The sequence below is a fragment of the Carettochelys insculpta genome, chromosome 1 (assembly GCF_033958435.1).
Source record: "Carettochelys insculpta isolate YL-2023 chromosome 1, ASM3395843v1, whole genome shotgun sequence".
NCBI lineage: Eukaryota > Metazoa > Chordata > Testudines > Carettochelyidae > Carettochelys > Carettochelys insculpta.
In genome coordinates, this window is record NC_134137.1 from 213,867,627 (window position 1) to 213,894,423 (window position 26,797).

The 26,797-nt window shown below is 43.8% G+C and overlaps 1 protein-coding gene across 2 annotated transcripts in view; it reads left to right on the forward strand.

Moving 5' to 3' along the window:
- Window positions 1–214: 214 nt before the first annotated feature.
- Window positions 215–26,797, forward strand: part of CIP2A (cellular inhibitor of PP2A) — a 45,022-nt gene continuing 18,439 nt past the window's right edge. For both annotated transcript variants that reach the window (XM_074998840.1, XM_074998848.1), the window contains exons 1-14: window positions 215–459; window positions 2,959–3,106; window positions 5,557–5,669; window positions 13,035–13,129; window positions 13,738–13,834; window positions 15,343–15,465; window positions 15,638–15,783; window positions 16,139–16,214; window positions 18,824–19,051; window positions 19,835–19,994; window positions 22,382–22,523; window positions 23,377–23,476; window positions 24,965–25,083; window positions 25,547–25,739. In XM_074998840.1, coding sequence (XP_074854941.1) covers window positions 358–459; window positions 2,959–3,106; window positions 5,557–5,669; window positions 13,035–13,129; window positions 13,738–13,834; window positions 15,343–15,465; window positions 15,638–15,783; window positions 16,139–16,214; window positions 18,824–19,051; window positions 19,835–19,994; window positions 22,382–22,523; window positions 23,377–23,476; window positions 24,965–25,083; window positions 25,547–25,739 — 1,842 coding nt within the window. In that variant the 5' untranslated portion in view covers window positions 215–357. The remainder of the gene's footprint in view (window positions 460–2,958; window positions 3,107–5,556; window positions 5,670–13,034; window positions 13,130–13,737; window positions 13,835–15,342; window positions 15,466–15,637; window positions 15,784–16,138; window positions 16,215–18,823; window positions 19,052–19,834; window positions 19,995–22,381; window positions 22,524–23,376; window positions 23,477–24,964; window positions 25,084–25,546; window positions 25,740–26,797) is intronic.

Genomic DNA, 26,797 nt, shown 5'->3' on the forward strand with positions numbered 1-26,797 from the left:
CCTCCCCCACGCGGGGCTCACGGTTGGATTCACTGGCTCCCAGCAGCCCCGCTATGCCCACGGTCCGTCCCCCGCCTCTCCCCGAACCAGGGCGCGCGGGCGGCCGCCGCTCCCAGCATGCCCCGCGGGAAACTGGCTCCGCCCCGCTCGGCCGAGCGCCCGAGATGCACGCGCAGCTCTCCCCAACGCTCCGCCCGACAGCGCCATGGCCACCGCCTCAGCCCGCCCCGGTCCCGGCATGCCCCGCGCGGGCGGGGGCCGGCTTTCCGGCGCGGATGCTGCGGCGGCCAAGATGGCGGTGCGGGCGCCAAATACGATTGCGAGCCGCGTGCGCGCGTGAGGCGCCGGGCGGGCGGCATGGACGCCGCGGCCTGTATGAAGTCCTTGCTGCTGGCCGCCTCCCAGTACCGGGCCGCCAAGAGCCCGCCCCACGCGGCGCTGCTGCAGCGCAGCTTGGAGGTGAGAGCGGGGCCGGGCAGCACCCTCCGCCGCCCCCCTCACAGCTTCTGGGGGAATCACTGCGGGCCCCGTCCCGCTTTATCGGGCGGGTGATTTCTGACAGCCCCCTCCCCCCGGTCCGCGAGTCCTGGGATCAGCGAGGGTCGGGGGAGTCACATGGATTTAAAAACAAGTGTTGTGCCTGCAGGTGTGACCCTGGGGCCTAAACTCCGCCCCCTTGCACGCGCGAGCGCTCACACACACACCCCGTCGGTGGTGTAGCCCCAGGTAGCAAAACTAGAGCCTTCCCTAGGGCTGCTGCTGAAATCTCTCTCTTCTAAGTCAGCCAAACGCCCCTGGAGTCAAGGGAGGCGCTGACAAATGCGCTTAGGAAGCACATGGTTAGGGAGCCTAAAAGGCAGGTATGAACTTGAAAAAGTTAATTCGTTTGGTCCGAGTTCCAGGATGACTGGCCCTGGAGACAATTACTTCCTTGCTGTCATTGAATAACAGTGTTTTGCAATTACATAGTCTCTTAAGGATTGTAAAGAGCTTCTTAGTTTGATCTCCTGGGATCATTTCAAAATAAATAAAAAGATTGTAAATACATATGAAGCCACCTGATAAGACTTGCAACAGTTCCTTAGAGGTAGCTGGAATCTGTTTTATAACACACATTTACAGGTGAAGGGTGGGTCTACCTTCCTTCCACAACCCGGTTGATCAGGTTAACATAAATTCAAATGTGACTTACCAACCCTAAGCACCCTGTTTTCCCAAAATGCACTTGGCAGTCTGTGCAAGTTTTGAGTGGTACCTAAATGTTTTACAACTGTAATTACCAGTTGCATAACTTTCAAAATATTTTGCTCAAACACATAGTTAATGTGGTGTAATGAGTTTGTAGTTCTTTTAGGTAGGTTCATTTTTGTTCTTTATTGTCTTTAGCAACCCACTATAATAGCTTCTGTAACTTTTTTCTTGTGTATTGCATAACTAGTTCTAGAAAACTGTTCCATGGTATACGCTGTGGAGTTAAAATGAAATTACAGTAAACCCTTGAATTACAGTGGGGTTGTGTTCCTGCAACCCCCACATAACTCAGATTTTCACACAAGTCCTGGAGGAGATGGGAACCTCGCTGCTGCTTGGTTCCCAGCTCCTCTCTGCTTGAGGGACCTAGGAAACTGACCAGCTCACCAGGGCTGGTCAGTTTCCTGGCTGCTTTTGCCTGCCTTCTCCCAGTGGGGAGGTTGTTAGCCTGACAGCTGCAGGGCTGGAAGAAGGCAGGGAGAAGGGGCTTTTAGTTCACCTAGCTACCTGCAGCTGCAAGCAGCTAGGCAAGCTAAAAGCGTTCCACCTGTCTTACTCCAGTAGTGTGGCTGGGAGAAGGCAGAGAGAAGGGGCTGTGGAGCAGCATCAATTTGTGCTTAACTTGCATTAAAGCAAGTTACATGCAACTTGAAGCCATGTATGTTGAGGGTTTACTGTAATTCCAGAGCGTGTTAGTGAAGTTAGCAATTCTACGTGAATGAAAACAGATAATTCTTTGGTCAGATCTACTGTAGGCCCCGAAAAGTTGATTTTAGGTGCACACTTGCAACTACAACAATTGCACAGCTGGGATTGATGTATTCTAGATCTATTTTTTTTTCTGTCCGCTCCCACAGTGGGAGATCAATGGGAGATTTTTCTCCCATCAACCTCCCTTACTCCTTACAACAATGAGGAGTACCAGGGCTGACAGTAGAGTCCTGATGGTTTGATCTAGCATGTCCCAACTGGGCACACTAAATAGAACCCCAGAAGATGGATGAGTTGATCTTCTGGTAAGTGTACTCATGCTCTTTGGCACCCATTAATTTGGAGTTGAAGAACAGAGTCTGGTTTGTCTTTACTTGCATTCTTCAATGCAACAGATTAGCTGAATGCTGTTTGTGAATATTTAAAATCTTTGTATATGATACCGTTTGGCTGAAATCCATCTTTTACAGGAAATTATCATTTAATTGCGAATTAGTTTTCAAACATTCTATTTAAACAATACATTTCTAGTATCTGGTATTTTATTTATCCTAAAAGATACATAACCTAGTGGGAAATGTATCTACTGCTGTATATTTCTTAGCTATAGTGTTCATGTATTTATAAATTAGTTATGTTTTATGTTCACTCTACCACAGCTGTTAAAATCTATTTCTGTTGGTATAATCAGTGGTGCTGTGCAAAGAGGAAACCAACTGTTAATTATGAGCGTGAAACACAGACAAAATGCATGTTTTTGTCAAATGTAAATGACAGTCTTACAGCAATAAAAAACACATTTCTAAAGTTGTAAAAATTCTACAAAAGTGTGCTAAAAGAAGCAAACAGAAGTATCAGTGTGCTGTTGATGCTAGAGGTGTGGCTGGTAGCACATAGTTTTCAGTTGAAGTATAACTCCCATTTGAATCTTGTGTTGAGCTGAGAGAAATATTGCTGCAATTACATAACACTTGTAACACTTAAATGTCTTTCTAGGTTCTCTCTGGATTGAAGCTAACGAGATTGTTTGCATCAAACCAAATACTGCCAAGTGAATGTCTGAGCTGTCTGATAGAGCTCATTGAGGACCCAAATATAAGTCCATGTCTAACACTGTCTGTGATTACTTTGCTGTCACAACTAGGTAACTTGTTTACATCTTTAACTTTTCTTTTAGGGGACTTAAGGCTAACTTTTCAAAGATTTTTTTAAAAAGTCTTAAAACAGTTGGAATTAGTTGCAGATTGCAGGCAGAAGTGAATTACAGTAGGGTCTCAGCGTTCACGAGGGTTCTGCGTTTAGGACCCTTGCAATTGTTGATCTTTTATGAATATGGGGTGGGGTGTCCTGGGGAAAGCAGCGGCTGCCAGTGCTCACGAATAATTGAATTCGCGAACATTAAGTTCGCCAGTCGTGAGACTCTATTGTACCTGTTTTGATTGGAGGAATGGGGAATAACTGTACCGCAACAAAATTAACAAGTATTTAGCTTTATGGTATTTTATTCCTGGCAATGCAACAGATAGTGTCTTGCATACTATGAGAGCACAGAAATGGCCAAATTGAATCAGAAAAAGCATCTATCTGGTACAGTATTGTCTCTAATGATGGCTCATACCGGCTGCTTCAGAGGACTTTATGAAAGTTCTTGTGCTTGACAGCTATCTGATACATCCATAGAAGACGTTTGCTCCTAAATCCTTATAGTGGTTTTCTGGTGTTCAAAGCATATGAAGGTTTGTATCTCTCTCTCTACATCAACCTAACTTGTGCAACTGATGGATGACACTTGCAGTATTGATTTTCTGAGAAAACTGCTTTCCCTTTGAGATTCCTCCACAGCCACAGTCAGCAAAAGTATCTGAGTTACAAAAGAGAAGGTTTCTCTCAAGGCATTTGTTAGAGGACTGCACATTTGGAACTTGCTTTTGTTCTTAAACAGACAAAGGCTGATTCATACCAACCTCTAGAGAATGCTTGAAACTGATCTTTTCTTTGTGGCCCATAAAAGTTGGTAAAAGAATAAGATGGCAGAGCATTTGAAGGAGGCTATCCTTTTTAGGTTTGTTACATTTGGCTGTATGTTCCTGTGATAAGGGATAGTCTATTTCAAAACTGTTTTTAAAGTGACTTTATGGTTTTCTAATGCTTGAAGCACCTGCTTTTTAATGTATAGTACTAACCTAGGCAAAATGCCTGTTCTAAGATTAAGATATTTTTTTCAGCATCTTGTAGTAGGTCATGATTACAGGTAAATTTTAGAGTCGGCAGAGTATAATGGCAGTGATCACCTTTGTAAAAGTCTGCTTGTTTACTCACTAAAGTGAGGAGTATGGTAAACCCTTGAGATATGTGCAGTTGAGCTGTGCATGTTGCAGGTTAATGCGACTGCTACTCCTGTCAGGGATGGCAGCCTGAGTCACAGCTACTGCTCCTGACAGGAAACTGTTCCTGTCAGGGGCACAACTGAGACTCAGGCCGCCGCCCCTGACAGGAGCAGTTTCCCAGTCACTGGAGTGGCGGGGGGCTGGGAACCAGACAGCAGCTGGGAAACTGAGCAGGGCAGCAGCCCTGGTTAGTTTACTGGCTGTAAGAAGTAGAGGGGAGCCAAGAGCCAGGCTGCCCCTGGTTCCTAGTTCCCTCCACTGGCTGGAGCCAAGAAACTGACCAAGACTGCTGCCCTGGTCAATTTCCCCTCTCTGCAAGCAGAGGGGAGCTGAGCCAGGCTGCTGCCAACTGGTCAGTTTCCTGAGTCCTGCAAGCCTGCATCTCCCCTCAACTTGCATGAAAATTCGAGTTATGTGGGGGTTGCAGAAACTCAACCCCCACGTAACTCAGTGGTTTACTGTAGTTCTGTCTTGCAGTGTGTTTCATCTGTGACTAAATTTAGTGTTGAGGTCCCTGTCTTAGGAAAAAAAATGAGTAGATTTTTCTGCTAAAGCTGCTTGACAGTTCATTTTATAGTACTTTAGAGCTGGGACCAGCAACCTTTCCCAGGAAGAGTGCTGAAATTTGACCTTTTGACCTCTGTGTGTGGTCTGAGCCCTGGTGATAAACTTTTTAAAGTCATTAATGGTCTTACAACAGCTTCTTTAATAAATAAATATAGATGCAGAACTTGACCGTGTAGTTGTTGGTAGCATTAGCTGGTCTTTTGTTAATCCACAGCTGGCATGGCTTTGAAGAAGCTCCTGCCTGCATAGGAGAGAAGGGCAGAGCTGAGGTGCCACGTCACATACCAATGAAAATTGGCTTGCATGCCTCTCTTGGCACCCATAGCAGGGGTTGCTGACCCCTGATTTCGAGATCTTTTAGATTGGTGGAAGGGACCTTACAGCACCCTGTTGAAGTTAGTGGTAGTGGTCCAATGTTGTATTTGGGTAGAAGGAAGGCTGGAAACAATCAGAAGTTTTGACTTGCTTATTCTTACAGAACATGTGAAAAGTTGGAGTTTTTTTTTTTTTTTTAAGTAAACTAGAAATAGAGCTCAAAGTTATTGGTTCCTAATTCAGTTTTCAGATTAGTAGTGCATATTGCCTTTGTAATTAAATGCTGTTTTTGAGGATGACTTTAATAAATACCTTCATACTCCAGTTTTGGACAACGAGACCAGAGAAGCTCTTCAGAATACTTATAATTTGACTAGTGTGCTGGCAGGAGTGGTTCACCGAAGCTCTGCCAATCCCAGTGGTGCAGTATTGTTACAGGTAAAACATTAAGTATTACTAGTTTGTTTGTTTGGTTTTTTTTAAATCTGTATCATACAGTTAATTCTTCTAGAGGGCCTGCTCTCAAACATTTACAGCAAAACCAGAAATGCTTTCTGGTTCATAAACAGCAATCCCTCACGGAAATCATGCACTTTAGGAAATTCAAGGTGATCTCCCTAATAAATAAAATCATTTGTTGTATATTTTGTTTACTCTGTGTTTTTCTACAATACTGTCATAATAGTATCTAAGTAATATACAGATAGTTTTAGGACTTCAGTACTTTTCAGTATTTGTGTACAGTAAACTGATTGTTTACTTTTACCTCCTGTTTTTTGTAAATTAGAGCATGCTGACATCTGTTGACTTAGAAATTGACTAAGTTTATTTCAAGAAGCTTGTGAGGGGAAGAGGGCTCACTTTCATTGCCTATAATTTTGAAGCAAGTGTTTAGCTTCAAGGGTATCATTCATGATAGTCTGATCGCCGCTATGTTGCATATTTTCATCTTAAAATGTTTGTTACAGACCCTTTTAGCCCCTGTCTCTTACAGCACACTGCATCTGTAGATCTCAAAGGACTCTACAGAGGATACAGACATTTCTATCCCTATCCAGAGAAGTGAGAATGAGACAGAGAGATTACATAAATACCAGTATACACGGATTCTCTAGTCATCTTGTTCCTACTCTAGCATCAGTCATTGATATGGGAAAAACAAGCTATTTCCTACTGAAAGTCTGCAGATTACTTCTAGTAGTTCTTTGTTTTTGTTCTTCCCCCTTTTACAGCTATTTAAAGGCAGAGCCAGGCCCCTTAGCCATGGCAGGGTGGGAATATCATCTGTACTTTTTTATACTCCACTCTTAATGTTCTGCCACCAGTAGCTGCAGGCAGGTCCAAGTCATTCTTCAGTCTCCTCAGACTGATTTCAGTGGTTTTGACCTGTCCTTTTTATTAACCAAGATTGTGTGGCAGTGCTTTCTTTTAACCCATTTAGATTTATTTTCCATCCTTGTTTTGTAGCAGCTCTTTCTCTGTGCTGGAGACTGCAGCCCAAAGAATGGAATCTGTCTGCAATGCTGCACTCCTTTGGTAGTGTTTAGACAAGGGACCCAGTGGGAATTGATTGGTTCAATAGTATAGCCCACTCTTCTTTGATCAAAGGGGGCTCTCCAGTGTCACAGAGAAGCTTATGGTGTCTCACATATAAAAGCATCTCTCAGTATGAAAATTCCCATTTAAAATAGCAGTGCAATCCCTAGGGTGGTAGTGGCAGCAACCTTTTATATTCTAAATTAGATCATATAATTGGGTTATATCCTTGTCTATGCTATGCAATGTTTTATTGTCAAATCTCAAACTTCTTTGAGAAGTTGTGAGTAAACTGTCTTTGTTCTGCACATAAAAATGGAGCGAGTATTTATAATATAGTTTGTAGAAAAGTGTTGTTTTTTTCCTGTGGAATTTGTTGTTGTAAGTGAATATTTCCAGAGGAAATTTCCATGTTGATAAAAAAAAGCCATATTTCTTTGGGAAAACTTCATATTAAAAAGTATGATCTTGATATGCATATCTATATACAGTATACTGTTACTGTTGTAGAATATGTTTTGGATGTTTCTAAACAGTAACATGAAACTTAAAAAAAAACAAAAACCCAGAGCCTTTCTCACACTCCGTCAAATACAGGGACCTCATTGCAAGTTTATCTGCCAAGCTGTGTGGGACCATTGGGCATCTTATGCCTAAGCAAATCATATGAGTTTGTATGCATTCAAATATAGTAATCCAAGATTATTACCTTGCTTTCATTAAATAAGTAAAGATACGCTAAGTGAATCTCCTAAAGTGGTGGTTTCCTGTCTTTTCAGCATCATGCCTCCCCCTTTTGATTTTTGAGAAACCCTCACTCCCCCTCCACCTCTTCTTTACTATCGTCCATCCCGCCTTTTAACAAAAAAATCAATTCATAATTTAAAATAAACACAAAAACTTGATATAAAAATGTTATTTAAAATTAAAAATAAGCACAAATAGTTTGTCTTGGCCCCTTGTGGGTGCCTGGTGCAGCCCCAGTTGGCCAGCTGCCTGAGCCCCGTGTCAGCTACCAGAGCTGCCCATGCCAACTGCCCACGCGCCCAAGCCCTACGCTGCCAGAGCTGCCCGCCCGCGGCAACCAAGCCCCACACTGCCAGGGTCAGGCACCTGAGCCTTGTGCTGCTGGGACCAGCTGCCTGCCAGCCCAAGCCTCGTGAGCCATCCCACCAAGCCTCACGAGCCGCCCACCTGAGCACCTCCCCTCCCCCAAAGCCAGGAACCACCAGCCCCCTGGCTCTTACCCCATCCCCAATCCAAAGCCAGGCACCCCAGCCCCGCATCTAACCCCATCCTCCTCCTCCTCTCTCAACCCATACACACTCACCTTTGCAGGAGGCAACTAACTCCACATGGGTCTTCTGGCTCCATGTGGGTCTTTGCCAGCTGCCTGCTTTTTATAGCAGCTGTGCTGGGTTACTCATGTAATATGGCAGGAGCTGAGAACTGCAAGCAAAGACCATCTCATTCTTGGCATGGAAGGAATGATGGGGTGGGGGCTGGGTTGCCTTGTGCCCCCCCCCCCACTAGAATTTCTTCATGCCCCCCAGTTTGGGAAACCATGTGCTAAAGGTATCAATACAATATTGTTTCTGTAATACCATAGCTTTCTATTTACAAGATCCAAACATGATTAATTTCTCAGAATTAATACTGTTGCTTCTTAGCTACGTCTACATGTGAACGCTACTTCGAAGTAGCTTATTTCGATGTAGCGACATCGAAATAGGCTATTTCAATGAATAACGTCTACACGTCCTCCAGGGCTGGCAACGTCGACGTTCAACATCGACGTTGCGCAGCACCACATCGAAATAGGCGCTGCGAGGGAACGTCTACACGCCAGAGTAGCACACCTCGAAATAAGGGTGCCAGGAACAGCTGCAGACAGGGTCACAGGGCGGACTAGTGCTTCCGGGGCAACAGCTAGCCGCTCCCTTAAAGGGCCCCTCCCAGACACACGCAGCCTGCACAGCACGCGGTCTGCAGAGCCATAGGCACGCACACCTCGAGCGACGCAGTCATGGACCCCCAGCAGCAACAGCAGCCAGAGGTCCACACAGCTGCCCCTGCAGGAGCAGTGCTCGCCCTGCTCGATGCCATGCAGGAGGCAGCTGAGCACCTCCTTGCCACAGAGGAGGAGCTGCCCGTGGGGGAGGAGGACTCAACCTCCAACCCTGCAGCACCCCGCTGCCCCCCCCGCCGCACACGCCGCCGGCTGTGGAGCTACCCCACCAGCACCGACTGGTGGGAGCGGCTGGTGCTCGGAGAGTGGGACGACGACCGCTGGCTCCAGAACTTTCAGATGAGCCGGCAGACATTTCTGGAGCTATGCCAGTGGCTCACCCCCACACTCAGGCACCAGGACACCGCCATGCGGCGTGCCCTCAGCATCGAGAAATGGGTCGGCATCGCTGTCTGGAAGCTGGCCACTCCAGACAGCTACCGATCCATGGGCCAGCAGTTTGGCGTTGGCAAGGCCACCGTCGGGGCTGTCCTCATGGAGGTAAGAGGACCCACGGGGGGAGGGGGAGGCAGCCCTGGCAGGGGAGGGGAGGGGAGGGGGGCCCTGGTAGGGGAGGGCCACACAACCCTGCACACCCCTCATTGGTGCTCTCCCATGTGCTTCCCCTGCAGGTCGTCTGCGCCATCAACGCCCTGCTCCTCCACAGGCTCGTGAGGCTTGGGGACCCGGATGCCGCCATCGCGGGCTTTCCCACCCTGGGCTTCCCCAATTGCTTCGGGGCTCTGGATGGGACTCACATCCCCATCCACGCCCCGGAACACAGTGGAGGACGCTACATAAACAGGAAGGGCTACCACTCAGTGGTCCTCCAGGCCTTGGTGGACAGCCGGGGCCGCTTCCTGGACATTTATGTGGGCTGGCCTGGCAGCACCCACGACACCTGGTTATTCCGGAACTCGGGCCTGTGCCGCTGGCTGGAGGCAGGGACCTACATCCCCCAGTGGGAGATCCCTGTGGGGGACACCACCATGCCCCTCTGTGTCATCGCAGATGCGGCATACCCCCTCCGGCCCTGGCTCATGCACCCGTACACGGGCCATCTGTCTGCCAGCCAGGAGCGCTTCAACCAGCGCCTGAACCACACGCGCCAGGTGGTGGAGCGCACATTTGGCCGCCTCAAAGGGCGCTGGAGGTGTCTCCTCACCTGCCTTGATGTGGGCCCCACCAACATCCCCCAGATTGTGGGTGCGTGCAGCGCCCTACACAACCTCATGGAGAGCAAGGGGGAGGCCTTCTTTCAGGGCTGGGATGTGGAGGCCGGCAGGGCTGATGTGCAGCCACCTGCTGCCCCCAGTCGCCAGGTGGACCCCGAAGGGACCCGGGTCCGGGAGGCCCTGCGGGCCCAGTTCGATGAGGCCGCGGGGTGAACGCTGGCAGGCCCCCCACTGCCCCCCCCATCCTCCACAACACTCCCTGCCCCTACGCCCACACCACAGAGCACCCAAGAGCACACACCCCCACTTTTCTTGTAAAAATAAAAGCAGACAGTTGTTTGTCAACTCAAACATTTTCTTTACTACAACTCTTACTATTATTATTATTATTATTATTATTATTATTATAAATATTCTGAACAAGACAAACTATGTATAGGGGAAATCAAACTGATAAATATATATACATTATAAAAATCAGGATGACATGAAAGGGGAAGACAAGGAAGGGGAGAACTATTTACATGGGGGGGTAAGGATCAGCAAAGTAATGGGTCACAAATACAAACTATTTACAAGAAAAGAACAATAAACTGGGGGGAATATATACAAATGGGGGGGGCCACATCCTGGCCCGCACGCCCCTAGAGTCCAGCACTGGGGGTGGGCGGCCGGGATCCCCGCCTCGGCCGCAGCCGTGGCCGGGGCTGGGCGGACTGGGAGATATGGCCGGCGAGTGTCAGCTGGCCCCAGGTCCCCCTTGGCGGAATGGCCCGCGATGGCGGCCGGTGCAGCGGGTGGAGCAGGCAGGGCGGACACTGCGGCGGCCGGCATGGCCTGGGGGGCCAGGGAGTCTGCCATGCGGTTGAGGGTCCGCATATAGGCCCCCCATGCCTCCTGGCACCAGGCCAGTGCCTGCTCCTGCAGGTGGAGGCGGCATTCCTCCACCCGCAGCTGCTGCTCAGCGACCTCCAGCTGCCGACAGTGCGGGGCCAGCACCTGGGGGTCCGTCGCCGGCGGCTGGTGGTGCTGCGTCCACCGTCTTCCCTGCCGTGGGGCCGGTCATTGCTCCGCCGAGGGGCTGGCCTGGAGTGATGGCCCCGGAGGGCTTTCCAGGACCACTGACGCCTCGCCGGCGCTCTCCGGTCCTTCCGATGGTGCAGCTGCGGAACACAGGAGGGGGGGAAGAAGAGTGGAGACAGCCGTTAGTGTGGGCCCTGAGCCGTGGCCCTTGTCCCCCCACCCCTCTGCTGCAGGTTCCCCATCCCTGTCCCTGGGAGATGCTGCTGTGATGGGGTTCTGGGGTCCCCCTGCACTGCACCCTGTCCGCTGGCAGGAGTGACTCACAACTCAGCAGGTACGACAGGAGGTTTATTAGGCAACAGATGCCCAGTTTCTCCCAGAAGTGACAGCACAGCAGTCAGAGACGGTCCTTCCAACCCGTCCTGGGGAAAAGACCCCGAGGGGTGCCCCTCTGGGGTGTAGCTTTCCCCCTCCTCAGGCTGGCTGCCTTCCAGCTCTCCCTTCCCGTAGCCTCTAACTGCTGCCCCGGATTCAGACCCAGCTTGTCTCCTCCCTCCTCTTTGTTCAGGGCAGAGGTGTAACCGGCCAGTTGTAGCCCAGGATCATCCTTAGCCACTGGGAGCTATTCAGCTTGTTTCTCATATCTAGCCTGAGTCTCGCATTTGCACTCCCCCCACTCCATCACATGCTGCTGCTGCTGCTTGGTGTCCCGGGGGGACCCTACAGGTTCCGCTCCCCCCAGCCCCGGGGATGGGGCATAGCACTGTTGTGCTGGGGGGTGCAGGGGCTGATGCACTCCTGTGAGGGACATGCCACTGCTGTCCTTGGGGCCATGGTCATCTGGGCATGTGGAGAGCCCTGGCCATATTTATTACCCCCGCCCCTCAACCCCGGGGGTGTGCACCAGGTGGGGTACATACCTGACGGTCCACTCCCACGGTCGGGGGACACCCGGGGGGCGGACACCCGGCTGGAGCTCCTGGATGGGAGAATGATGTGCAGGCCGGCGTCACTGGAGGAGGAGTCCCTCTCCTCCTCCGGTGCCCTGGGGTGCGGGGCTTGCCTCCGGGGTGGACTCTGCCTCTGGGGCCTGCTGGGGCTCCTCAGCCGAGGTATCGAGTGCCCGGAGGGGAGGAGGTGTGCCGGGGGCCCAGGATGGCCCTGAGCTCCCTGTAAAAGGGGCAAGTGACGGGGGCGGCCCCAGATCGGCCAGCCGCATCCCGCGCCCGGGCGTAACCCTGCCGCAGCTCCTTCACTTTACTCCGGACATGATCCAGAGTGCGGGCAGGGTGACCCCGGGCTGCCAGGCCCCCGGCCAGCCGAGCGAATGCATCCGTGTTCCGCCTCTTGCTTCCCATTACCTGGAGCACCTCCTCCTCGCTCCAGAGCCCCAGCAGGTCCCGAAGCTCGGCCTCCGTCCAGGAGGGGCCCCGCTGCTGCTTCGCCGCCTGGCTGCCAGCCTGTGAGCCCTGGCTCCCCGTGGGGGGGCGTCCCCTGGGGGCACTGGGGGGGGCTGCCAGGCGGCCATCGCGGCGGGTGGGGGTGTGTGTGGCTGCGGAGGAGCGTGCAGGCTAGCCGTGTGTTACTGCTGCTGCCTGCACACGCTCTCAGCTTCCTGCACAGGAAGGGAGGGGGTGGGGAGCTTTAAGGGGCCGCTCCACGCGGCCACCATTGAGCTCAGGGGCTGGAGAGAGCATCTCTCCACTCCTCAGCTGATGGCCGCCATGGAGGACCCCGCAATTTCGATGTTGCGGGATGCGCAACAACTACACGTTCCCTACTTCGACGCTGAACGTCGAAGTAGGGCGCTATTCCCATCCCCTCATGGGGTTCACGGCTTCGACGTCTCGCTGCCTAACGTCGATGTTAACTTCGAAATAGCGCCCAACACGTGTAGCCGTGACGGGCACTATTTCGAAGTAGCGTGCATGTGTAGACGCGGCTCTTATGACTTGTTAAACTGTAGAGAAGTATGTTCTGTAGTCTTAACACCAGATGTCCATGTTCTATAGTAGAATGGTTTGGGAAGGCTAGAAAATTCATTTAGTTTTATTTTTTCAGAGTATTCAACTTCTGCAGCGATTAACCTACAATGTCAGAGTTTTCCATACCAGTCCTAATATAGATGAATTGATTTTATTCCTAATGCATCATATGTAAGTATGCGTTGAGTTTTCGTTTTGGGGCAATATCTCTAGCTAAGCACATTTCTAATTTTTATTAGTTTTAATAATAATGTTACTTTACAAGCTTTGAAGGTTGCATGAATTATTTAGTAATTACTTGTAAATCTCTAGACATTTCTCTTTCAAAGTGCTGTTGTTGCAAAGAATATTCAAAGAGGGGGCATTTATTTGTGATTTTTTTCAACAGCTGGTGATGTTTAAGGAGTTTGAGTTTTCTAGAAGAAATAAGATAACAGAGAAATAAACTAAAATAGTAGCACAAACACGTCTGCTGGGTATTTAGACTTTCAGCACAATTTGACCCACCAACTTTACAAAATGCTCTGTGATTGTCGATCTCTGTACCTATGTAGTGCTCTTGTGATTCTGATAACGTTCATCTGTTGCTCCTTGTAGGGTCATGAGTGAAATGTCATGTGATGGTCTGTATTTTGGGTAGCTTTTCCATCCTGAATATATATTGCAAGTTTGTAAATGTCTTTGTAGTACATGACTGTAATTTGTGTGGATGTTTATGCATAGAAGGAGATTTCATTGATTTCTTAAATAGCTGTAACTGTCCTGTGGAACTTTTTTAGTCAGTCAACAGAAGATGAATTAACGATACCATGTTTGGGACTCATGGCAAATCTATGTCGACACAGTCTCTCTGTTCAAGCTCATATAAAATCTTTGGTAAGAAACTCTGATTACATTTTACTTTGAGGATAGAGGAAAGGAAGAGAGTAATTGGACTCTGATCATTTGAGGACTTAGAGATCCCATTTTTACAGACACCCTTTTTCTTCCCCGGCTCACATGCAGTGTGATGATCCCTAGTTTCCTTTGAAAGCTTGAAGTGCCACTTACAAGTGGGGGAAATGATAGCAGGATAATGTAGAGCTCTTAATCTTCTCTGTGCTTTGTTCACATCAGTCCCACCTAGTTTAGATTGCACATGCTTCTTCCATATTTTCTTAGTGAAAGGCTAACTTAAAGTTTTGCATTTGGTCCCTTGTTTGAGGTGTGTGAGAGAAGCAACATTTTGTCCGTTTGGAAACATGGCATCTTTTCTATAGCTTTAATATTTTAAACAGTCTTATGTTAACATTCTAAATGGATTTGGGCAACTAGTGTTGATTTTTGGCATAAGTTGAATATTTTAGATGTTTGCCTTTCTGAGAAGCAAGCAAAAATCACGCCTGATCTCCTTGTTTGTGTGTGTCCTTATTCAACATCCATGCCAGTTTATTCAACAGTAATATGCCTTGTGTCATTGTTCTCACCAGTGCACAAATTAATGATAACTGTGTTTTGTAGGTGAGTAATGAATTCACAGCAAAGTGGAACAATTGTGGCATTTTATGGGTGGGAGGGGGAAAGACCCATAAAATTGAAAGGAGAAATTGAGATCTTGGCTAGCTTCCCAGTAGACTCAAGAGGCGAAATGATGCCTACTTAATATTTGGCTTGTCTTGGTGGTTTTCCAATTTTTTTCTGCTACAGAAAAGGCTTCAATCATATATTTCAATGAAAGCTGAGAATTTGGAGCACTGTTACATGTCATGAGGATCCTGTTTAAACCCTAGCGTAGTTATCACTCCTCAAGTCACTCCTTGCTCCTTAGAACAAAGGAAAACTAAAACTTTCACCAAATAGTCTTAACTGGAGCACACATTATCAGGGAATAAAATGGAAATATGAAATCTAGCCTCAGCCTTGTCAAAGTATTTAGGAGCATAGGTAGTTATTTCCAGCATATCAAGTAGTTAATTTTCCATAGATGATGATGAAAGTAATATTCCATTTTAACCCTGATATTTATTTTTTAAAAATGTGATTTATACAAGAGTCAATTGTCAGTTTACAATAGCTGACTTTTATCTTTCGAGACATGTTTGTGAAATGGCATTCCATTCATCTAGCAAAATAAGGGTAAAAATTCTCCCTCCATAGTTTCCTTTACCATTTAAGTTTGACTTAAAATCTCTGTTCTTGAGGATATTTTTCATACCAATACGAACTTTCTGTGGAAGTTACATTTTGTATATTTCTCCTGTAATTCACTAGCATTTTTATGGGTATCACCTGGACTAGCTTTCGGGTTAGGTTGAGTACTTAATTATAAATCATTATTCCATGCATTTCTTTCAATTGTTCTCATCAAAACTGTCATAGTAATGAGTTTCTCCTTTTTGCTGTAGAATGAATTGAAGGGTTTTTATCGTACCTTGATCAGTTTCTTGGCCCATAGTAGTTTAACGGTGGTTGTGTTTGCACTTTCAATATTATCAAGCCTTACCTTAAATGAAGAAGTTGGAGAAAAGGTAAATAAATATTTTGGAATTTTAAAAAAATCTCTTTGAAATGTGTAAAGTTTAAGTAAAGCTATCAAATAACCACAATGACAGTCATGTTTTCTGACTGTAGTTTGTTCTGACTACTTGGGGATGCTTTAGTGGTGTTGTGTAATAAATAGCCCTCATTTCCTTTTATTAGCTCTTCCATGCCCGGAACATTCATCAGACATTTCAGTTAATATTCAATATTGTTGTAAATGGTGATGGCACACTGACAAGGAAATATTCTGTTGACCTGCTCATGGATCTGCTGAAGAATCCAAAAATTGCTGATTATCTTACTAGGTACGACTTTACTTTATAAAATTAGCTGGTTGCCACTTTAGACTCAGCTTCAAATAGTGACAAAGACACTTTATTTCCTGAGTTCCTTATTTTTTAAAAAAAATATCGAAACATAAAACATTAAACAAGCTTCAGGAGAAAGCGCTTTTTAAAGTATAACGGTGTCTTTTTGAATATAGCAGTTAGAAGTGTAAAAGCCAAAGGATACATCCTTAAACTTCACAGAGCAGAATATCAAGGCTATTCTAGGGATGGGCTGGGAGAGGACATTTTAATCCACTGATGCTCATAAATATTTGAGTAAATTTTGCACTGAAGTAGGCGCTTAATGTATTGTTTCCCATTTATAATGTAGATATGAACACTTCACCTCATGCCTCAATCAAGTATTAGGCCTTCTTCATGGACGGGATCCTGATTCATCTTCAAAGGTATTTTATGACAAGAGAAGCTATAGAATCTAATGTACAAAACATTTGGCCTAACGCAAGAGCGCCTTTCTTAAACAAGTCTCTCTCAGGTTTCAAGAGCTACCAAACATTTGGGTGCCCTGTTAAAATCAGCGGGAGTTGAAGGTGCATCCTGGGATTAGGCAGTTAACCTGTGTGTCAGTTTCACTATACAGGTTGTACATCCTAAAACTGGCATTCTCTGGTCTGGCAACACCCCTCTTCTGGCAGGACATAAGACATTCTGGGCAGGAGAGCAAGCTGCAGCCCATGACCTCTGGCTCTCCTGGGGGTCTGGGTCCATTTCTGGGAGTCCCAAGCTGTTCAGGCAGGAGTCCGCATCCCCCAGCAACCTTGTGGTGGAGAGGGCAGCTGCCCAGGGCCCAGGCTGGTGTCCCCAGGCAGCCCCAGGCGGCTGGGGAGCAGCCGTGCAGGGCAGGATTAGAGTCCCAGGCAGCCCCCTGGGGCCAGGGCTGGGGCTGGAGCCAGCACTGGATACTCATGGCAGCCCTGTGAGTCCAGAGCTTGAGCTGGCTTCCTCGGGCAGTTCTGCATAGCCAGAGCCAGGGCTGGGAGCTGCCTCATGGGACCAGGCTGAGGTTGGTTGGAGCCAGCTTCTCCTGGCAGCCACATGGGGCCATGGGCAGCCATGCAGGTCTGGAGACGCTTCCCCAGCAGCTCTGCCAGACCAGAGCTGGAGTCAGTGTTCCCCAGCAGCCCCAGCAGCATAAGCGGGAGCCCCAGCAGCAGCCTAAGCCAGGGGGCCCACACAGCACCAGATGGATGAGCAGCCTGGCGGTGCGTGGAGGGGGTGCAGGGGAGAGCGGGTTGGTGCGTTGGGACCTGGTGACAGGAAACTTCACCTGGTCCAGCAAATTCTCTTGTTCAGGACCAGTCAGTTCCTGACCATGCCAGATCAGGCAGGTGAAACCTATACATAGAATGAAGTTGTTCCTCCTGTTTTGAAGGTTTATAGTCAAACAGCAACCTAGACATATTACAGATTAAATATTTGCAGTTGTACCTTGTATATAATGTAAGCTTAGCTATTTTTAAGGTTTTTGTAAACCTTCCTAGAATGAATTTTACAATATTGCAGACAATATAAGCTAAATCATTTGAATGAGTGAAACATTAAGTATATCATGCTTTACACATGAGGGTTCTTAGATGTTTGTCCGCAGTCTTCTCTTTTAGGAATGTGCACATTTCATCCATTAATATCCCAGTATATATGTTTGCATTGCCAGTAGATTGCTGGGCAGTAGTCTTATTGTTTAATGTCTAATGTACATGGGCAAAGTATTTTTTTTTTGTTTTAATGCTTACAGCTTGGTCAAATTAGTTGGGTTCCATCACAACATTTACAGGGACATTTACATCTTAGGTGATTTGAACCTGCTAACTTGAAAAGAAAAATTTCCTGTAAAAGATAGGAAGTATACCTAAATTTCATTAATAGAATAATAATCTGAGAAAGCTGCAAACATCCAACTGATCTTTTGTTGTGGAAACCAAGGTGAGTGTTGATTCATCTTTAATGAGAAAGGGGATGTCGATTTAAATTGCATTTTTTAAAAATTTCATTTAAAATTAAATTTGAATGTCAGAATCTTATTTAAAGGCCTCACCTAGCTGATTTGTTCATTTAAATTACTTTGAATAGCATGCATACAGTGCATATTTGCTGCCAAAATTTTAGGGAGACGCAGGTCATTTAATTAGTGGCAATCACTGGCTAAGCACTGGGAACTAGAGTTAGTTGGGAATTCTAAACCAGCTTTTAATAGTGGTGGCCTCTTGTGCATGTGGAGAAAGTGCTTTTCATTTAATTTTACTCAGCTAAGTCGATTTAGTTACTAGCTCATTCAAAACTGAGAAACAGATTAGGTCCTGGAAAGTTTTCTTTGTCTATGAATAATAATCTGTCCGAGAGGATGAAGTGTGCTAGTTCTATAATCTTGAAGGACATTGTGACCAAGAAAAATCAGTTCAATTAACTTCATTACCACTAATATTTCTTATGTTTAATACATCCATTTTAAATGCAAAACATGTTTTCATAAACTTGTTTCCTTGTGTATCTATGGTAGCTTGAATTATTTTAAATAATTTTTAAGTTAAATTTCTATTAGTGTATCTAGACACAAGTTGCAAATTGAAGTTAATTTAGTAAATAAAATTCATTATTCACCATTTTCTAAATGAACATATATTCATATTTTAATTTAAGCTATGAAATCGCTCTGTCTATAGTTTGTCCTCCAAGTAGAAAAAAGTACCAAATTTAGCATATAGGCTTTATGGTAAATAAATGCTTTCATGGCTAAATGCCAAGGAAAATCAACTTTTATTCATCTTGTTGTTCGTTTGTAGGTTAGCTATTTTCCTAAGCATCGACTCAAATCAAGATATCCTGTTTGCTGAATTAAATAACTAAAATTAGGGATTTAAATCAATCTATCCTCATGGAAATGCTGAAGCAACTTTGGCAGTAGGTGTCACTGTGCACAGTACTAACAAACAATGCATTTGCTTTTTTTGCATGACTGTAAAACGTTTAATTCGTTTTGTATTTCTGATTTGTCCAGGTCTTGGAATTATTGCTTGCTTTTTGTTCAGTGACTGAACTGCGCCATGTTGTTCGTCAGACAGTACTGGAGCCATTTGGTGTGCCAGTCTCTGGAAGTACCAGATTCACAGCTCGTTCTAAATCTTCAGAGCCATCTGTTGCTTTAGTTCACTGGTTAAACCAACCATTGGAAGGATCTGAAAACTGTTGTGTTCTAGCTTTAGAATTGGTCAAGGAGATTTTTGAGGTACCAAGACTGTTATACTGGTCACCTTATATCTGAATTACGCATTATGCAATTCAGAAACTCTTAGACTTTAAAAAACCATAAATTGTTTATTATGCACATTTTTTATTTGGAAAGCCACACATGAAGATAAATCCTAACTGTAATAACTATGTTTCTTTCTAGATTTGTACATTTTGTAAGGCAGTTTTACATTTAAAAGGGCACTCAGTCTAGAGCTTATATCTGATATAGACTAGAACCCCAATTATCTGACCTAAACAGGACCAAAGGATGCTTGGAAAATGGAAATGATGTATAATACGGAATACTAATGAAAATATCTACAAACAAATATCTATACACTCAGTTTATTACTAATGCCAATGAAAACACAATGAGATCATTCTTAAAAATTCTTATATTCATCATGTTGGATAAAATGGAAAGTTGGATAATCAAAGGTTGCATAATCAGGGTTCTCCTGTACATTAAAACTCTTACCTTAAGCAGAAAGTCTTGCATTTGATTCTAAAATGATAAGAGTACAACGTTTCCTCAAAACATAACAATTGTAGATATTTTAAAGGATTGACAGGTCTGTCTTCCAATTGATGATAGTGGGAGGTAGTTTTAAGAAGTCATTCTGAAAAGAGTCAGACAGTTGTGGTTAGAACTAGATAGGCCCCTGAACTGTTGATGCAAGAAACTAACTGTGAGAGGAAGTTGATAAGAGTTGGTTGAACCTCCTTGATTATTGGTTTAAATTTTGACACATTCTGAAATCTGTGTGTTTTGCTGCAGGATGTTATTGATACTGGCAACAGCACTTCAGCTGAACGCTTTGTTGATCTTTTGCTGCCTGTCCTCCTTGACCACCTTCAGTTGCCAGAGCATAATCTGGATGAGCTGTTAGCAAAAAGGAAGTGTGAAAGAATGGTTAAAGTCATTGATGTCATGCTGAATATCCTTATGCAAGTTATTCCCATTGGCTGTATACCATGAGATCTCTTACTATAAGATCTTTCCAGTTTCATAGATGCTTACAAAACATTTTTTTTTCAAAAAAAACTTTCATTTTTTAAAGATATTAAGGTGACTTGAAATTAGAAAGGCTTAATTAAAAGTAAACTTCAAAATTAAATTTTCCTTTTCTTTTGCAGCTTGGAATCCTTCAGGATGAAAAGTACTTTTCCAGACTATTTTAACCAATATAAAAAGATAACCTCACAGTAACTCCTCTCTTGAAGTTGTAGTTATGTTCCTAAAAATATTACTTTAAGTGAAACCATATTAAGGGAATCCAGTTTCCCCATAAGAATTAATGTAAATTATTTGGTGGGTGTTAAGTTCCAGGGAATTTTTCTCAGAAGACAAAAGGCAGTATGTACATATGCAGTATGATTTAAACAATTTTAGCAATTTAATACTGTAGATATCAGTGATGATTTTGAAGCTTGCTTAAAGTGGTGGAGTCAAAAGGTGAAATGTTTTCCTATTAAGGAAGGAACTGGCTTAGCCCTCAGGGGTTAACACATTGTTAATATAGCCTCATACTCTGGAGCAGAGTTTTTCAACTTTTTGTTGTAAAGTACCCCTTTAAAAAAAATTACAAGTACTCCCAGACTTCTCTCACGTACCCCTAAGGGCACTCGTACCACTGATTGAGAAACATGGTCCCAAGGTAATCTAAAGTCTTGAAACAAGTGCCATTCAACCTTTCCAGACTACTGTATCCTTTTCAGGAGTCAGATTTGTTTTGCAAACCACCAAGTTACATTTCACTTAAAAACTACTTACTTACAAAAACACACAAATATATCACAGGAGACTACTACTGAACTTTCTGAGTTTGTACCATCTTATTATCAAATAAATTAATTGGAATAGAAATGTTATATTTACATTTCAGCATAAGGCCTATGAAGCCATAGAAACAAGTCATTGTCTAAATGGACTTTTAGATTGTACTGACTTACTAATGTTGTTTATGTAGCCTGTTTTAAAACTAGGCAAATAGCTAGATGAGTTGATGTACTCCCTGGAAGACCTCAGTGTACCCCCAAGGGTGCTTGTACCACTGGTTAAGAAACACTGCTCTAGAGGAACCATGGACTGAGACAAGAGGCAGAAAATACAATAGACACACAGCAGTGGCTGCAAACACTTCTTTGCAGAAATTGAACTTGGTGATGAACCCACACTACCCTGCTGGAATGCACCTCTGTCTCTTCTGAATAGCACATACACAGCTGCATTGTGCCAAGGGGTCTCTGTGAGAGAGAGAGACCGACCCACTGTGTATGTTATGTAGAGAGAGGGAGCAGATAAGTTCAGACTCAAGTTTATAGCTCTGATACCCTGCTTTGTAGAGATGGGATCTGAGGAGAGCAGGGGCTTTATTTGGGGTGGAGGGGATGGACATCCTGACAAATGCAACTCTGTTGCTCTTCTCCCCTCCACCCCCACCCCCTTGCCTTTCTCCAGCAAGTACAAAGCTCCTGGGAGCAGTTCACAGGCAGAGGGCAGGAGCAGCATGACAATGTGGGGAGGGGCAGCTGCCCAGCCACCACCTTACAGGCAATTTGAGAGCTGATGTGGGGGGGCTAATATTAAATACAGGTGTTTTTAGGGTGAAATACTCTTTCACAGCACATGCATACTACTAACCTCAATTATGGCAGGAAGAGAACCTTTTCTAGTTGAAATAGCAGGGACAGCTTAGGCAGCATGTCCATGCTAGGTTGCTTTTCCAAAGAATCCATAGGTTGTAGATGATGGTAACAGAAAAGGAACTGTGTTGTGGTTAAGAACCTGGGCTGTTCTCTGCGGAGTCTGGGTTCTGTTTCTGCCACGGGCTTTGTGTAACCTTGAGCAAGTCACTTTCTCTCTTTTTGTGTCTCATCTGTTTTCAAATTAAAGAAGAAAGTTGGGGGAACTACCATTATGCTATCTCACATGTGGGGGAGGGATAATATTTTGAGTGAGCTGTGAAGTGAAGGGTGCTTTCTCTTCAATTATCAATTATTTCCTACACCGTATCCGTGTTCTTGGAAGATTCCCATCCAAGAACTGTTCTTGCCAAGCTTTGCTCTGCAAGTGACTCACAGCTTTAATGTGGTCTGAGTTTAGGTTTCCCATGTGCACGGAAAAAAAAAAGAGAGGAACGTACAAAAGCTCATTCCCTTTGCTCTTGAAAGACCTGCTTCTAATTGAGTAGTGATGTTCACTTGTCAAATATCTCAAACATAAGATATTTTTAATCTAATTCAGAAAGATTATAGGGTTAGGATTACATTGTGTTAAAATGTATCAAAGAATAAATTGGTCTGCATCCTTAACTGAATTTACTGTTTTGTGGAGATGACACCATGAAGACGCATGCCAGTAAGGTACTGACTGCAAGCAGATGCACATCCCTAATAGAACACCAATTTACATGTAGTGGGATTGATGTCGGCTTTGGGACAAAGGTAGTAGACTCAGAACTATGGTAAGCATGCTAAAATCAAATAAACTTAATACCTAATTTACTCTGAAAATGAGGGTTATAAAGTGTTTTTTAAAAAATATGCGTCAGTTAATGCTAATTGAATGCAAATGTATTAGTCAATTGCTGATATTTTTTTCTTGGCAACACAGAGCATCACTGGAAGATCAGAATAGTAGCTTAAGTTCAATGAGTGTTGTTTTCCTTAAATTGTTAGACATTTTGCAGTTTTTTCAGGATAAATTGGAATTATGGTTATATGGAAACGATAGCTAAGTATGAACTGGGACACCTAGGCTTATATCTTAGGTGCTTTTAATGTTCAAACCATCCATTCTTGTATACCTTGAAATTCTGGTAGAAACATTGAAAGTACATTATTTCAGAAAGCCCAAATGGTTTGGGACATGGGAATATTATCATACCTTTCACCGCAGTGTCACCAATCTGAATCTATCCTGCATGCTTGGTTACTAGAAATTCTCATTTTTCCTCCATTAATTGCTTATAGAAAAGGAATTTCTTGTGTCAGCTTCAAGTTTTACAGATGTCTCATGTAAAATCCTCCATTATTGCTGTTGGCTTCTTTGTCATTGATTATAGAAGAGATAAAAGTATGATTGAATTTTCTGTTAGAGTGCACGTTACATGATGGAATAGGGGAAGCCTGCATTGCTATCACCTGCTTTATCTGTTCTGTGAATTGGTAGGGGAATTCAGTCTCTGTTTGCCAGTGTATGATGAAATTTTAATCAACCTTTTTTGTATAAATAAAGTGCATACTTTTTAAGTAGTTAAGTGTAAACTTTCAGTATGTATTTCAAACTTTCACTTTCCATTCCAATTTTATTTAAAGCAAACTTGCTGCTGATGTTATTATGAAAACACTTGATCTTATGGGCAGACTTAAGCAGATGGTGCCTGATATGGAAGTCAGCTTCTATAAAATTCTCCAGGTAGGCTTTAAATGACATAAAAAGCCATTAAGAAGGTGAATATATAATATTTTACCCTTGATTTGATTCTGTATGTGTTTCCATCATAAATCTTAAGTATGCATAATATACTGCAGAACTTGCCCAGGGAGTTGTTATTTCTCATGCTGTTGTTCAGTCCAAAAGTTTTATAAGTTTATTTTAAAACACAGATGGAACCACTCTCTTCTGGCACACTTCGGACCTGACCGGTGTGGGACAAGTCACTATTTACTTGCATGTTGCCAGTGCTTCCACTGCTTACTGGGCTCTTAGAAGACATTTAAGGTTAAGTTACAACTAACTAACAGCACAGAACACTGAGATCCAGGTCTGGTGACTATAAATAAACTTTATGTGACCACAGAATAGTTGGACACACCCATGATAAGTGGTCATCCAGCTAACTAAAATCATGCCGGATTATGGAGTATGCCGGTCGAGAGAGATCCAGATCAGAGAGTTCAACTAGTACTTGTTTTTTTAATATTTTAAGCCTTTTTTCACTTGTATTAGTCTTCAGTCTTTATTTTAGTGTTGTATATTGGTAAGCTACACTTAAATATAGCATTTCTAACAACAACAATCAACAACAATAATAGTGTTATGGTTAAAATTTAAAATGTCCTAAACTCAGAACGTTATTTTGGCCCCTATATCAAGTAGCTCACTTGAAGGATTGGTTACAAGGAAGTGGCAGTTTTCACCTCTTGAAAGTGGCAGTTTTCACCTGAATCAAATTTAGGTGTTTTGTCCATATGGAACAATACTAGTCATTACTGACAAGTCAAGATTTAATTTTATTCAGTATACTTTCTTGTGGACAAGTGCACGCAAAACAGAAGGTACCATAATATCTGTATTTGTCATGCTTGTTCTTGGATTAGAGAACGCTTAACTTCCTTTCAGTTGTCATTGGGTGATCCTGCTAAAACAAGGTATGTTAAGATTTCAGGAGGGTGGATGACTTAACCTATGCTAGGCGTGCTTCTGGCATAACTGTATAAAACTTTTCAGCACGTGACCCCCTCCAGTTCAAAGTGAAGGGTGTTCTTAATGGATCGCAGGTTTGGGGCATTAATTTTCTCTCTGTTGTCCAGGGTGGATGAGAGAAAGACTAGCATTTGGAGAGGTCAGATCATTTTGTGCTCAGAGATAATAATACCTCTCACTCATTACGCATCATCTGAACTAAATGTTTCTATTATATAATTCTTTTAGGGTAATGTCCAGAATCTTGAAAGCAAGTTTTGCAGATGTGTAAAAAGTTCCTAGCTCTATTTACTGAATTGGTTCAGAAAATTTCATGTGTGTATATGCATGTTTTTTTGTTTTTTTTTGCAAGGGTAACTGAAATTAATTAAATATAAAATAATATTACATATATGTTCACATTGGCTTCAATCTATTAGAGTGTCTGGATTCTTTGGTGATTATAAATGTAAATTGACATAAATGGTTTTTGCCTAGGATCAACGTTTGATTACACCTTTGGCTTTTGCTTTAACGTCAGACCACAGAGAACAAGTTCAGGCTGGCCTTAGAATACTGTTAGAGGCAGCACCATTACCAGACTTCCCTGCCATAATGTGAGTTTGTGTGGTAAGGAGTTAACAATGTGATGTCCTTGACTTTCTTTACTTTATCCTGAGTGAATTGTTTAAAATCTGTACTCGAAAGTTTTTCACTATTAATGTTCCCAATGTTTGATAACGGTTACCTTGTTCGAAATATTTTCTGTGCTCTAGAAATATCCTTTCCAATAGGATACAGCATTTTTCTAGATACAGCAGATAACATTCACACAGTGATTATAGAGAGAAGCTGCTGCTGTCTGTGAATGATCAACATCTTGGTTTTTTTCCTTTGGCATTTCTCCTTTTTATATCTCAAAATATTCTATGTATATATCGAATTGAAGTAACTAATACAGTAGGGTAGTACAAGTAGGGCTAATGTTATATTTTCAGAGTGCAGTGTGTACTTGCTGTGGACTCCTCTTTGCATAGTATCGTTTTCACCCTTCAAATTAATGTTGATCTTGTTACCTAGGCTTGGTGAAAGCATTGCAGCAAATAATGCCTACAGACAACAAGAGGCAGAGCATGCCCCAAAAAAAATCCACATGCAGCCATCGGTTACTAGTGTTATGTCCATGAAGTGCTCTACTTCTAACCCTTCAAGTGATGATGCAACAACTTCAAATATTCAAGAGCTAATACAGAAACTGCAGTCTGGACTGGAGGTTAATATTATTTTTTGTATTGCTGGAAGGATAACTACTTACATTGTTAGTATTTACAGACAAGCTGTACCACATGAAACTTTTAGGCTACAGAGTATATGCTGACACATGTTAATTTGGACTCTTCATCTGAACTCAATGCGTATGCTATTACATGCTCAGGTAGAAGTTCAAATTAGAGGGCCTCTGTTGTGGCCAGAAAGGTCAACAGCTTGAGCTGTCAGACTCTCATAGTTAAGAACCGTTCCCCTGAGAGTGTATTGATTACATTTACCAAACTTTCAGATATGGGGATTTAGCAGATGTGTCCCAGAAGATCTAAGCTGTTGAAATGATACACAGAGGAATAGGTTATTTATAGAAAGACACGGGAGCAGAGGGCAAATAATGTTCCAGCATATAGGATAAGGGATAATCACCCCTTTTTTCTGGGATACTAGTAGGTGCCTCCCAAACATGCTAGTATTTGATATCTCCCGATTTTGATATTTAGCCTCATAGCATCCCAGTGAGGTAGGGAAGTCATGTTGCAACAGTGGAAATCTTGCTTCCCTCTTATGTCACATGCATTATAAGTTGAATGAATATCTGTATTGCATTAGAAAATTCAAATAAAAGGAATGTGAAAGAATGTGACCACAGTTTCTAGGCACCAAGTGCGAATTTGTTGCATTAACTGGTTTCTCCAACACTGGCTCCAAATATGGCAACAGCTTCTGCAACTTAGACTGCACAGTCTGCTCTTTCATATCCAGCATTCTATTACCCTGAACTCCCAAATAACGGGCATTTTAACCATAAGTAAATTTTAGTTATGTTTTTCATAAGTACAGTATAGTGAAAGTAAATACAAACAAATACAGCAAATGCAGTATAAGTTTACAGTGTGCAATACTGCTGTTGCTGGTAAATAAAGTACTCTGCATACATTTTTGTTTGTTTGTTAATATCTAGCCTTGTTTTTCTTTAGTGTTATGCATTGCTAGGTGTACCTCTCTGTGATCCGGGATATTTGAATATCTGGTAATCTCCCAGTCCCAGGCTGCAGAGCATGAAAG